At 33.1% G+C, this 13,159-nt stretch overlaps 1 protein-coding gene and 1 long non-coding RNA gene across 2 annotated transcripts in view; both read right to left on the bottom strand.

The window, feature by feature from the left end:
* Positions 1–4,282: 4,282 nt before the first annotated feature.
* On the bottom strand, positions 4,283–11,932 carry LOC134248396 (uncharacterized). Its single transcript, XR_009988043.1, has 3 exons — positions 11,800–11,932; positions 5,965–6,066; positions 4,283–5,449 (listed from the first exon to the last, which is right to left on the bottom strand). It is a non-coding gene; the product is annotated as an uncharacterized LOC134248396 (long non-coding RNA).
* A 336-nt stretch (positions 11,933–12,268) lies between these two features.
* The window catches only part of LOC134248398 (uncharacterized), a 32,167-nt gene continuing 31,276 nt past the window's right edge, over positions 12,269–13,159 (bottom strand). The window contains 1 exon segment of the mRNA XM_062730804.1: positions 12,269–12,627. Coding sequence (XP_062586788.1) covers positions 12,269–12,627 — 359 coding nt within the window.

The following is a 13,159-nucleotide window of genomic DNA, read 5'->3' as shown; positions in this document are numbered from 1 at the left end:
GACCATGTCATCTTGTGCATACTACTAATATATCCTTACATTATAAGTTTCAAAACATTTCGTCACAAAATAGAAAAGTTACGGTTAAATCCATTATACATTGGTCATTTTAAGTTTTGCGCGTGCGCGCTCTTGCAAGCACGTGCGCGCAAAATGACCTTGATTCCGCAAATCTACATAACATGCCTACTTACCCTAAAAAGGTTTCACCTAAGTTTGATGTGCAGTTTACAAGAACACTCGCGTACAAAATTTTCCCAGGAAGAAAAATAATAATAAGAATAATAACTAGAAAGTCTGCTATTGCAAGCAATAGCATATGTCGCCCCGTACTGGACAAGATTTTCATTTTTATCATCACTAAAACAATGGTCCATTAGCTAAGCTTGGACAACCACCGAGTCGTATCAGTCCTTTCCGTTGGAAACGGAAGACCTTAATAGGGTACATTCCACTAATTATTTTTAGAATCGGTAGGAGAAGAAAGTAGTGCAGGAAAAAATTACAAGTTCCTAAATTTGCAGACTTGCATAAAAGAAATTGGGCAGATGTACTGAACTGAGCCTCATACTTGTTAATTGGCAGTATCTTTCCTACTAAAAAAGCTTGGCAAGTGTAATTTATTAAGAAGATCAGCCGAATTATTATGTGTATTATAACGCCAGTGAGAACTCTGAAATTTCTCTGCTTTCACTTTGATTTTTAGAGGTTCTGCCGGAAAACGTATCTGACATGCCACCTTCAATTCTAGCATTTCTGCATTGCAATTAGCTGATGTTTGTTATGAGATGATAAATCATGTGTAAACTTTCTCAGTTTAGCGGAATCATGAACATTTTCGGCGAGATGAATGTTTTGTATACAGTGGTGATCAAGGCTTTGCGTACTTGCAGGAGCGGATCCAAGGATTTATGAATGAATAAAAACTATGGAAATGACGTACCAATTTTCTAATTTATACTTGCACTATCTAATGAAATGAATAATATACAAGTAATAGATATACAAGAAAACGCGAAATGATAATAAATGCAGCTGACAATCGTTATTTTTTTTATATAGATAAAATAAAATAATTATAAATTCAAGAGACAAAACAGAAGGAGAATGAATGATGGCAATATGTCACATGACGGGAACTGAATTTTATGAATGAAACTTTTAAAACGTTCCGTGTAAGTTGTATATGTTATATTCTGTGTATTCTACCTGGCTGTGCGCTTCAAAAGGGGGGGGGGGGGGTCGTCTTGAACATAGTACCTTAGCCATAACGTTTGAACGGTAAGGGCTAGGGCTTTCGTATTTCAAATATGTAATCCTTGTGAAAAGAACTTTTATTGGATACGAAGAACTTTGACCCTTTGACCTAGACCTTGGAGAACACATGTGTACATCTTAACCTTTTTTTCTGTTTCCTTTCTGTGGCAACTGTGAGCGACTCATTACAATTATTTTAAAATTAGAAATCACTTTGACACATTGCAAGGAATAAACATTGAAAGTTTCAAAACGATTGCTTGCGTAGTTATTGAGAAAATCGAAATTAAAGAATTTTAACTTTCCCCTGGTTTCCATGGCAATAATCGATTATTTGAAAATTTTAAGTGCGAATCGCACAACTACAGATACTAATCATTAAAATAAGAAAAGTTTCATGACGAACGTTTAAGGGACCAGAGAGAACACTCGCGGACAAAATTCGTCGCTTTTTACAGGTTTTTCGTCGCTTTTTACAGGTTTCCATGGCAACGGTAGACATATTGGAACTGAACGACCTCACTGCACAACTACAACCAGTGATCGTCCTTTGAGGAAAGTTTCAGGAAGATTGTCCCAGCCATCTCCGAGAAACAGCCTGGATAAAAAAAACATGCGTACAATATCAATATGTCGTCCCCGACTTCGTTCGGGGCGACATAATAATAATAATAAGAAACAGAGTAAAAACAATATGTTCCCCAACTTCGTTTGGGGAACATAATTACAGGAATAAAGATAATATACTTAACAGTGGTTCATTCAGAAATCGGAGGGGGGGATGCGGCCAGTTTTAGGTCGGGATAAAGGCCTACAGCCACCCCGAAAAATTCATTTTTAAATCATACGTGTATGTATATTTTGGATACAAAAGGGGGAGGGACGAGCCCCTTCTATATCCGCTAGTGTTAAGTAAGGCCACCATAAAGCGTAGCATCCCTGTACAAATAACATTTAGTTTAATGTTTATTATGTAGCTCTAGGTTAATTTCTTGTTTCGTAATGTTTTAATGTCATTTTGTCAAATAAAATATAAAATGAATTGCTTTATTAACAGACATTGCATAAAAAAGTTATTGTTATATTATACCTTTGTTACAAAATTCAGTTAAATCACGCACACATAAGACGTCAACAGTCTACATTACGAATGACCTAGCAATATGAACAAAAAGTTTCATTCAGTATTCGACTTCAGGAAAGATTGTATTTTCTCACAGACTTATTGTTTGGACCATAGAATTTTTGAAATAACGCCTTTAACCTCCTTCCCCGCAGTCAAGTATTTTAACGCATATACCATTTCCTATTTCTAGCGAAATATTACGCAATTTTCACTAGAAATAGGAAATGGTATATTCGCTAAAATGCTTGACTGCGGGGAAGGGGGTTAAAGTCGTTATTTCAAAAATTCTATGGTCCAAACAATGTGTTTTTGTCATTTATGGTGATAACATGTAAATGTTTATTGCAAGATGACAGCGTTCTTCCGCCGATTAATAAGTCAGACGATTTTCTACTTTTATATAATACAAATGATTAAACATATTTCATAAAGAGTTACGATCTGCGCCTTTTTAATTTAAAAACGGCAATCTATTTCACCAAGGTGACCGACTTATTATTTAAAAGACTGTATCACGAATTGTCAAGAATTGTTAATTCAATGACGCAAAATTGTACCAATATCACTATGACGGGGCTTATAGAAATTGAAACAAACCAGGTTTGGGTGCTTAAATAAAAAAAAATAAAGAAATGGTATAATCTTAGTTTTTGCAAGATGTGTTCTGAATATTAATTAGTTGTAAATCACGTGGGAGCAATCGCATGAATAAACTGCACGCCATTTCTGCATATGGTGAGTAGCCTTGCTTCGTTTAAGAAATTTTTGGTATGTTTTTATAAGCATGCATGGGAAGAAGGCAAATATTCCATATGCTGGCTTTACGAAAGAAAAAAGTCACGTTCAAGATGATAATTAGTTTTGTTGATACATGTAGATCACCCTAAGGTCTTTTGAAGTAAAATAATCAAATATGGAACAGGTTTCTCAGACTCTGGGATCTTTCATTTCGAGATGATATATCTGAATGTTGAATAGAAACCGTTATCTCCAGGTATTTTTTTTATTTTAAATTCTTCTCTCCTCGAGGGTATCAAACAAACTTACTGAGTACATAATTATGATGAGCAAAAATGCCTCGTCTTAATTTGTAAATTTTATTACAGGGAGGATGGATATTGATTTTATATTGGAAATATGTAAATTTTTGAAGAACATAATAACACTGTATGATTAAAAAGATAACATTTTCAAATTTCTAAATTTTTCGATCCTGAGTTATGAATTCTGGTCTTAGGATTGTGCTTTGTTGAATTTGTTGAATTTATAGGGAAAATGCATTGTACCTGTAAAATTCTACTCTTCAAATGATCACCCCGTTGGATCCGGGTTAGAATAGGTCCTCAGTACCCCCTTGCTTGTCGTAAAAGGTGACTAAATGGGGCGGTTCTTCGGATGAGACCGTATAAATCGAGGCCCCGTGTCACAGCAGGTGTGGCACGATAAAGATCCCTCCCTGCTCAAAGGCCCTGAGTGCCGAGCATAGGCCTAAATTTGCAGCCCTTCACCGGCAATGGTGACGTCTCCATATCAGTGAAATATTTGGAGAGGGACGTTAAACAGTATACAATCAATCAATCAATCAAATGATCAATCGTGTGTATTGACTGCAAACTGAGAGGAATGTATTAATTTGTACATGTATTATACTGAGAGATCTATGGAAATTTTTAATAAATACACCTCGACCTGAATATAAATCCCCAATTACATTTATGAATAATATAAGGTCTTGTTTGTATTGATTTAATTATGTAGACACTACATTTGTATAAAGTTTATTAAAAGAAATTGTTTTGTTCTTTCAAAATATCAGAATTAGAGTTGTTGAGAATCTAGGAGCCTTTATAAATTAAAATAGGCAAACGGTATTTATAAATAATATTTAATAATTCTTGGTATACATTGTGCATATAAAATATCAAAGACAGGGGAACCTAGAATCGCATGTTAAAGCAATTAGGTGAATACATGGATATACATCATTTTGTCTATATACAGATATATATTTGCATATACAAAATTTCCATACAGAAAATAATTAAGCTATAGAAAGACTCTACAAAACGGTAAAATAACTAGCCAGTTGTAGGCATCCTTTACAATTTGAAAGATACCTTTGTTATTCTCAATGAATTGAATTTTGTCCAACATATCTGTATTCGTGAATACAATAAGTTATATACATAAAGCGTAAGTTTAAAAAAGGTATACATGTAGAAATGTATTTTCCAGGAAAATTTACTTATAAATCTCTTTCTTTGATTAAGGATATCCGATCATCAGCCAGGAAGGATAACTCTAAAAATGAATATTTAATTTGAAATGCATCAAAATGAACCTTGGAAATGACATTTTTTTATGCAACAATTTTCATTACATTCATCTTTATAAGATTCAAGGTTTTTGGAAGTCTTAGAAAAGGTCTTATAAAAGTTGACATTTGTACCCTATAAAAGGGAAAAAAAATATTACAGTTTTATAGAAATAAGACTTTCTTAAATCCAGCCTTAGATACCAATGCTTATTAGCATGGTTGAAACAAGAAGTAATTTGTGGCGTCTTGCAATGATAGCAAAAGTCTTTTACACTATGTATTATAGAATACATGACGGAAATAGAAAACAAAAAATACCAAACAAGTATAAAAATCATGGCAATTTCTCTGAATGCCTGGATACCGATCGTTTTTTAACCTAAAATATATATGTTGATAAATTTGCAATTAGAAAATGCATTGCTGATATTCCAATTCGCTTCTTCTGCAAAAATATTGGAGATTTGACAACTTCCCCTATAAAATATGATTAACTTTCATCTTTAACTCTAAAGAAATACTGTGGATAAATTTACATAATTTTGTGGATTTAGGGATACTTTTATGAGTATTTTTGATTCCTTAATTAATAATTTTATAAACCCGAGGATCAGACTACTTTAAAGGACATATTTACCAAACATGAATAAATCAAGCTAATTTAAGAGTTGACAATAGCATAGCTACAAATATAATGATATAAACACTAAAGCAAATCCGTTGGTCATCGTGTCCACTTGTTAACCCACCTAAAATATCAAAGAAATAAAACTAGATGAATTATTATTTTTTTCAAAATCTTAGTAATTTTACCTATTAAAGATTGAACATAAGAAAAGTTTGGAATCCAACATTCAGATGGTCATTAAATGCAGTGATAATTGGATAATTAAATAGTTTTAAGACATTGAATAAAACCATTAAAAAGAATTGGAATATTTAGAAGAAATGCCATCAGAAGATTGATAAAAAATACATGAGTTTAGCATCATCTTTAAATGAAGTGCAAAAGTATGTGTTCTAAGGCATTACGAATATTCGTATACTGTGAAATCACTTATTTCATGGGGGTTTAATTTTCGTTGTTTTCTTTGAATGGAGAGACCCACGAATTCATTACCAGCACGAAGTGTAAAATTTAATACGCATTTCTAACTTAACATTCTCCAACCACGAAATCTAATCCTCACAATCCAATATTTTTTTCCTAAAACCTCGAGAATTGACCGCAATTAAATATGTCATTTTAGAGTATCTAAATTACCTGCTTCCAAAACCAGTTCAACGCTTTGTCTGTCCATAGTGCATAAAAACCTTAGCCCTGGGGTATATTTTGTAATGAAGCCATCAATTCCAAGAGGATGTCCTGTAAAAAGTTAATGAAATTCATGACGTGTTGGTATAAAGTTTTTTTTTTAATTTCTATATGCCTTGTGCATTAAATTCTAAAATATGTTCAATAAAGTTTTTCTTTTACCTCCAATCGTCGCAGTCATTGTATTATAAATATGTTCATATAGATAAATGTTCTTCTTTTCTTCCTCATTCGTCATGTGCATTATATTTTACATGTTCATATAATATTCTTTTTTCTGTTTGTTATGTGTACGGCAAGCCCTTTTTCTATTTATTCGGAAAATGAAATTTATCTTGAAATTCCAGAAATATCTCTTAAAAAATAGAGATGTATCCAAACTTAAAGAAATATCTCTCATTTTAAAGACACATATCTTTGAGAAAGAGATATCTCTTAAACTTAGAGACTGATATCTCTTTTTATAAGATATTTCTTCCACTAGAACGGATATTTGCTATGATTACGTTACACACTTTATTGTCAAGAAAATGAGAGGTGAAAACAATAGTTGTTTAACTTAATGGACAGTGCCAGGTTAATTTAGATTTAAATGATAGCACACTTGATTTCTGACTACTACCCATGTAAAGCTTCATGAGTGAAGGTGTCCTCATCGGATGGAAAAAGTAATACATGAAGGATATGGAGATAACGAACAGTATTCAATCTCAACGTCCATTAACCAATATACAAAATAAGACCAGAGCAAACACAGACCTCCTAAACATCAGAGGTGGGATCAGGTGCCATGGAGGAGTGAGCATCCCCTGCCGACCGGTCACACCCGCCGTGTGCTCGTTGTCATGATCAGGAAATAACGGAAAAAATCCATCGTCAATTCAGTGTATAAATAATGGACTAACAATTAGTATGAAAAACGTCAGTCAGCATTGGACTCAATGATAAATTGTTTTTGCTGACATGGTCTTGTTATTGACCATAGAATTTACGAAATGATGACTTTAAACGACACTGTTGATATTCTTGTTTCATCAACTTGCTTGTCAATAATTTACCTCGTTTAAAAAATTGTTCATACGTAGGGCATGCTCTTGCGTATCGAATCAACTGAGATATATATACTCCGTATGCAGGTGATGAAGGTATATTGCTGCATAAGTAAGGGAAATTGACGATAGAAAAGTTAAAGTCATCACGTTTTTCGTATAGCTTGGTTGTTAGATTACCATTAGTGTCTTTTTCAAGTAAAATATCCAAGTATGAAGCAGAAGTGTCGGACTCTGTGGTATCTTTTATCTCAAGCTCACCAGGATATATCGTATCGACGTAGGAATGGAAGTAAACATTATTACACATGTAATTGACAATACGTCGTCGATATATCTAAATGTCGAGTTGAAGGCCACAGCAAGTGTTTTCTTCTTTTCACGCATAAGATTTCGCATAAATTCTGCTTCATATGAATATAAAAATAAGTCTGCTAATAACGGAGCGCAATTTGTACCCATGGAAATTCTAATAGATTGTTGGAATACCTGGTCTCCAAAAACCACATAGATATTGTCAATCAGAAACTCAAGCATCTTCTTGAGTCAACTTCAGAGTACTTATGTGTGCAATCAGAATCTGTTTTAACAAAATAATTTTTCAAATGACCAATGACGAGGTAAGTAAATTTACGAGTTCCATTTTTGTTGAAGAAGCAGCTGTCAATGATATCAAAAAGCCTGGATTTTAAATTGTCGTGGGGAATTGTTGTGTATAAAGTTGAAAAGTCGTAAGTTTTTAAGCTGTTGATGTTTGTAAAGTCTTGTGATGTAAAATTGTCCAAAAGTTCTTTAGAATTTTTAAGTATCCACATCTGATTTACACCACTTCTTGAATATATAGTTGCACAGTACTCTTGAAGCTTTTCCTTCACTACTGTCAATATTTTAGTGAGAAGCAACGAAAGAAGCTTGGTTGAACATTTACTGGAACCTGCAATGTATCTTTCAAAATACATGCCAGGGGGAGGTAAATACTCTAAAGTAGGTTAGGCAGAAGCAGAAGCCTGTAGTGTAGGTAAGCAGATTCTGAAGTAAGTGTTCCAATTTAGACTAAAATATCACAAATCTTTGTATACATTCACGATTTGAAGACACTGTACGAAACATTCTTTGAGAACAAGAGCGGCGACTCGCTTGTGTGAAGCTGAGATTGAAGAACAGCTATTAAACAGAGAAAACTTGCCACAAATCTATAATAGTTTAAACGTACAATAGAACCAATAATAAAAAAGCAACAGGGAGTAAATGAATTAATTCATGGAAAATGGGGGATTCAGATGATGGGAAGTGTAAGGAAAAAATGAAAATTTGTTATCCCTGTCTCAAAAAATGATTCTGAATGTAGTGCATCTAGTAAGATTATCATTTCATCAGGAAATTTTCATTTCTCATTTTAAATTAAATTGCTTTTGGATATATTTTTATTTGTTGGATATATTCCTGGAAATGGATCTACCATATCTAGCATTCATTTACAATTGTTGTGAAGAGGATTAGACGTTTGTGAATTATAAAAAAAGAAACTTCTGGATGTGGATGTTCTAAAATTATTATGCATCAGGATATTACATTTGTCTTTATTGCATTGGATTTGTCTTTTCGAAAGATGATATACTGTTGAACATTTCATATTCAAATGTTTGATATTCACGTATAATTGTGTATTACATGTACATAAAAAAATTGCCTGTTTTAATCATTAATAAAGTCAGAAAAAATATTGCATTTTATGTATTTTTGATACATTTTAAAACCTTACATTAAGTTATTTGTAACTGTACATAAAGTTGAAAAAAAAACTGTCAATTAAGTTAAATGTAAGAATTGAGAGTTTTTCAACTTAATGTACGGTTACAGGTGACTTAATGTACAGGTTTTAAATATCCAAATCTATTATGCTATATAGTGTACTAAAAGCACAAAGGATTACACAACAAAAATGTCTCAAATACACGAGACATTGAACGAACCATTTACAAATCTCCTTAAATTGTATGGTAATTATGTTCCCCAAACGAAGTTGGGGAACATATTGTTTTTACTCTGTTTCTTATTATTATGTTCCCCAAACGAAGTTGGGGAACATATTGTTTTTACTCTGTTTCTTATTATTATTATTATTATTATTATTATTTTTCTTCTTCCTGGGAAAATTTTGTCCACGAGTGATCTTGTAGACTATACATCCGACTTAGGTGAAACCTTTTTAGGGTTAGTAGGCATGTTGTGTAGAGTTGCCAAACGAAGGTCATTTTGCGCGCACGTGCTGGCAAGAGCGCGCACGTGCGACACGTGAAATGACCAATATAATGGATATCGCCATAACTTTTCTATTTTTTGATGAAATATTTTGAAACTCATACTGTAAGGATATATTAGAATTATAAACAAGATGACATGGTCAATATAGCAAGATCTCACGCGCATGCACGTGCGCTTCGCTCTGATTGGCTGAAACTAAAGTCTCAATATCTTTCTTGTTGTACGTCATAATCATTTGAAATTTTGAACTTAGTCACACATTATGAAGATCTACGGCATGATATATAAGGATTTTCATGAAAGCATGTACATACACGTGTGCTGGCAAGAGCGCGCACGTGCAACACGTTAAATGACCAATATAATAGATATTGCCGTAACTTTTCTATTTTTTGATGAATTTTTTTGAAACTCACAATGAAAGGATGCATTAGTAGTATCAACAAGATGACATGCTCAAAATGGCTAGATCTTACGCGCATGCACGTGCGCTTTGCTCTGATTGGCTGAAATTTAAGTCTCAATATCTTTCTTGTTTTACGTCATAATCCTTTGAAATTTTGAACATGGTCATACATTATGAAGATCTACAGTATGATCTATAAGAATTTTCATGAAAGCACGTAAATTTACGTGTGCTGCAATCTGATTTGTTGAAACCTTAAATGCCTATAACTTTCTTGTTTCTCAACAGAACAGGATGAAATTTAGAATATGAATAGGTATAATGGAATCCTACATGATACTACTATCAAAATTGAATGCAAGGACGTGCTTGCATGTACTTGCGCAAGCGCAATGCGAAAAATGAACTATATACTTGAAAAACAGTAACATTTATATTTTTATGACTTTTTATTGATTCCTGGAATATAAAGATATGTTAATAGTTTAGACAACATGCCATGATCACCGTGCAATGCGTTAAATGACAAAAAGTTGATATCATTGTAGCTTTTAAAATTCTTTCTATAAAATTCTGCGATACTGAGCATATTAAAAAAGGTTTTAAAGGAAATTGGCACAAAAAGGGAGTTGGGGAGCGTTTGGGGAACATCTGTAACGGTCCCCGTTACAATTAGAACTAGTTATTATTATTATTATTTTTCTTCTTCTTCTTCTTCCTGGAACTTTTTTGTCCGGGAATGATCTTGTAAACTATTCGTCCGATGTAGGTAAAACCTTTTTAGGGTTAGTAGACATGTTATGTAGATTTGCGGAATCAAGGTCATTTTGCGCACACGTGCTTGCAAGAGCGTGCACGTGCAACACGTGAAATGACCAATATAATAGATATAGCCACAACTGTTCTATTTTTAGATGAAATGCTTTGAAACTCATAATGTGAGGATATATTAGTAGTATAGACATGACAACGTGGTGAAAATAGCAAGATCTCACGCGCATGCACGTGCACTTCGCTCTGATTGGCTGCAACTAAAGTCTCAATATCTTTCTTGTTTTTTGACGAAATCCTTTGAAATTTTGAACATAGCCATGTATTAGGATATCTTACAACATGAAATAAAGCAATTATCATGACAACACGTGCATGCACGTGCGCTGCAATCTGATTGGCTGAAACTTTAAACAGCTATATCTCCCTTGCTTTTCAACCAAACAGGATGGGATTTGGAACATAGATAGATATAATGGAATTCTACAAGTAGGTATAGTCACCAAGCACATGCATACACGTGTGTGTACATGTGCTGCAATCTGATTGGCTGAAACTTTAAACAGCTATAACTCTCTTAGTTTTCACCCAAACGGGGTGGAATTTAGAACATAGATAGATGTAATGGACTTCTACAAGAAGGTATGGTCACCATGCTCATGTATGCACGTGCGTGCACGTGAAATGAGTAAAATCAAACATACACTTGAATGAGCGTATTTTATTAATAATTTTGGATTTAATACTTTAATATTCAGTGTATTAAAATATAGATTGTGCAGACAAGATGATAAGGTCATGACGCAAATGCATTCACATGTGCACGCGTGAAATGCTAAAGTTTAAATGATTTTTGTACACTTCTTTGTAAATGTTGTTAAAATCTCAGATGCATAGAGTTTGTCTTATTTAATGAAGCTTACAGGGAATATGGCACCAAAAGAGAGTTGGGGAGCGTTTGGGGAACATCTGTAACGGTCCCCGTTACAATTAGCACTAGTTATACAAGTTTTTATACATTGAGGTTACTTGAAACGAGACGACTAATGTTTATACTTTGAATTTGATTTACATTTCTTACTAAAACTTTACAGCCTTTATATTTCCGAAAATTCCTTCAATAAATGCACATTTTTTTTGATCAATAGATTACCGTGATTTCAGTAAATATGTTACCGTGAATTTGGATATATCTATTTTCAGTTTATAAATTGCCGTTATTTTACACATCTATTTTCAGTCAATTGATTATACCGTGATTTTTGACATTTATTTTTAGTTTATAGATTATACCGTGATTTTGGACCTCACACTCCGTTCTTGAGGTATTCTGGTTCCATCTACATGTTTCTATAGGGACCCCAGCAGTCCAATCAATGATACTTATCTGCTCTGACACGTTGAAGAAACTGTGTTGACACATAATAACGGCATGGGTTTCATTGTGGGTGACATTTGCCTTGAAACATGAAACTGAAAGTAAGGAAAGATAAAATTAGGATATATTGAAGCTCGTGTATCCTTACTCTGCAACTAATACGGTAAAATATACTTACAGTTAAAAGCCAGGGGCAAACAGTTTTGCTTCATTATAAGCGTTTAATATTATTGTATCCCTATACATGCATTTCAAAGACAGGAGGAATGAAAACGATTTGCTCTTACATGTAGCTTAAATTTATTACATTTAAAAAGCGTGTTCTTTATAACTTGTTCTGCTACATGTAAATCCATGAAACTCGTTATAAAAAAGGTTTTCATCTTATTCATTTTTGAATGTGAAACTGATATACTTACAACAAGGAAACAATGTGATATTTTTCCTCTGACCAGTTCCGGCATCACACGTGGTATTAACCAAGATTGAATTCCCAGAATTCTCTGTGTTGTTAGATGTCAAGGTAAACGTCAACATTCTGTACGCTTTATCATAGCCCCCCACTACACAGATGACTCTTCTATCGGCAGAGTTACGGGAGTTTTGACATTTTTTGTCATCTTTCGAGTCTTCTTCAATTACAACCCTTGTAGAATTTGAATCACAGTCAGTATGAATCCCAAGGGTTTGAGTGTCTTTATAACAAAAACCCTTTCGCATTTCGTCTTCTTCTATGACCTCTTCTATTAAAGTATAATTTATGTGAAATAAATTATACACATTCTGAACATTTTTACAATGAACATAATTCTACAAAACATTTTCCTTAACTTTGTATGAAATGTCCTGATAATGATATTCAAAATAATTGTGTATATTTAAAAAATACTCATGTTGTACTAAGTGTGAAAAATAATCAATACTCTTTATGCAAAAATCTCTTAGTTTATAAAATCTGTTTGAAAAATTAAAAATTGACGATGAAAGTATATTTCAAAATCAGATAGCATTTGCTTTAAATGCGCAGTACAGTTAAGGGTATACACAATAATTTGTTACGAGGTCATAAAACTCATAATTAGGTTTAACGTCATGAACTATTTACCGATATTGGCAGTAATTTGTAACAAACTTCAACATTTTTATCTTTGATTGAATAATACTAAGTAACTATTGATTTTTTCGTATATAAAATCTTAAAATTGTTCTCTTTTTAATGTGTTCTTTGGTTCCATTAGGCTTCAATAAAGCACTTGGACTCGATGGCACGGAATG

The sequence above is a fragment of the Saccostrea cucullata genome, unplaced genomic scaffold (genome assembly GCF_032062105.1).
Source record: "Saccostrea cucullata isolate Sc308-1 unplaced genomic scaffold, CSIRO_AGI_Scuc_v1 ctg4068, whole genome shotgun sequence".
NCBI classification, from domain to species: domain Eukaryota; kingdom Metazoa; phylum Mollusca; class Bivalvia; order Ostreida; family Ostreidae; genus Saccostrea; species Saccostrea cuccullata.
The sequence above is the reverse complement of the archived record's forward strand: the minus strand, read 5'-3'. Positions and strand labels throughout refer to the sequence as shown.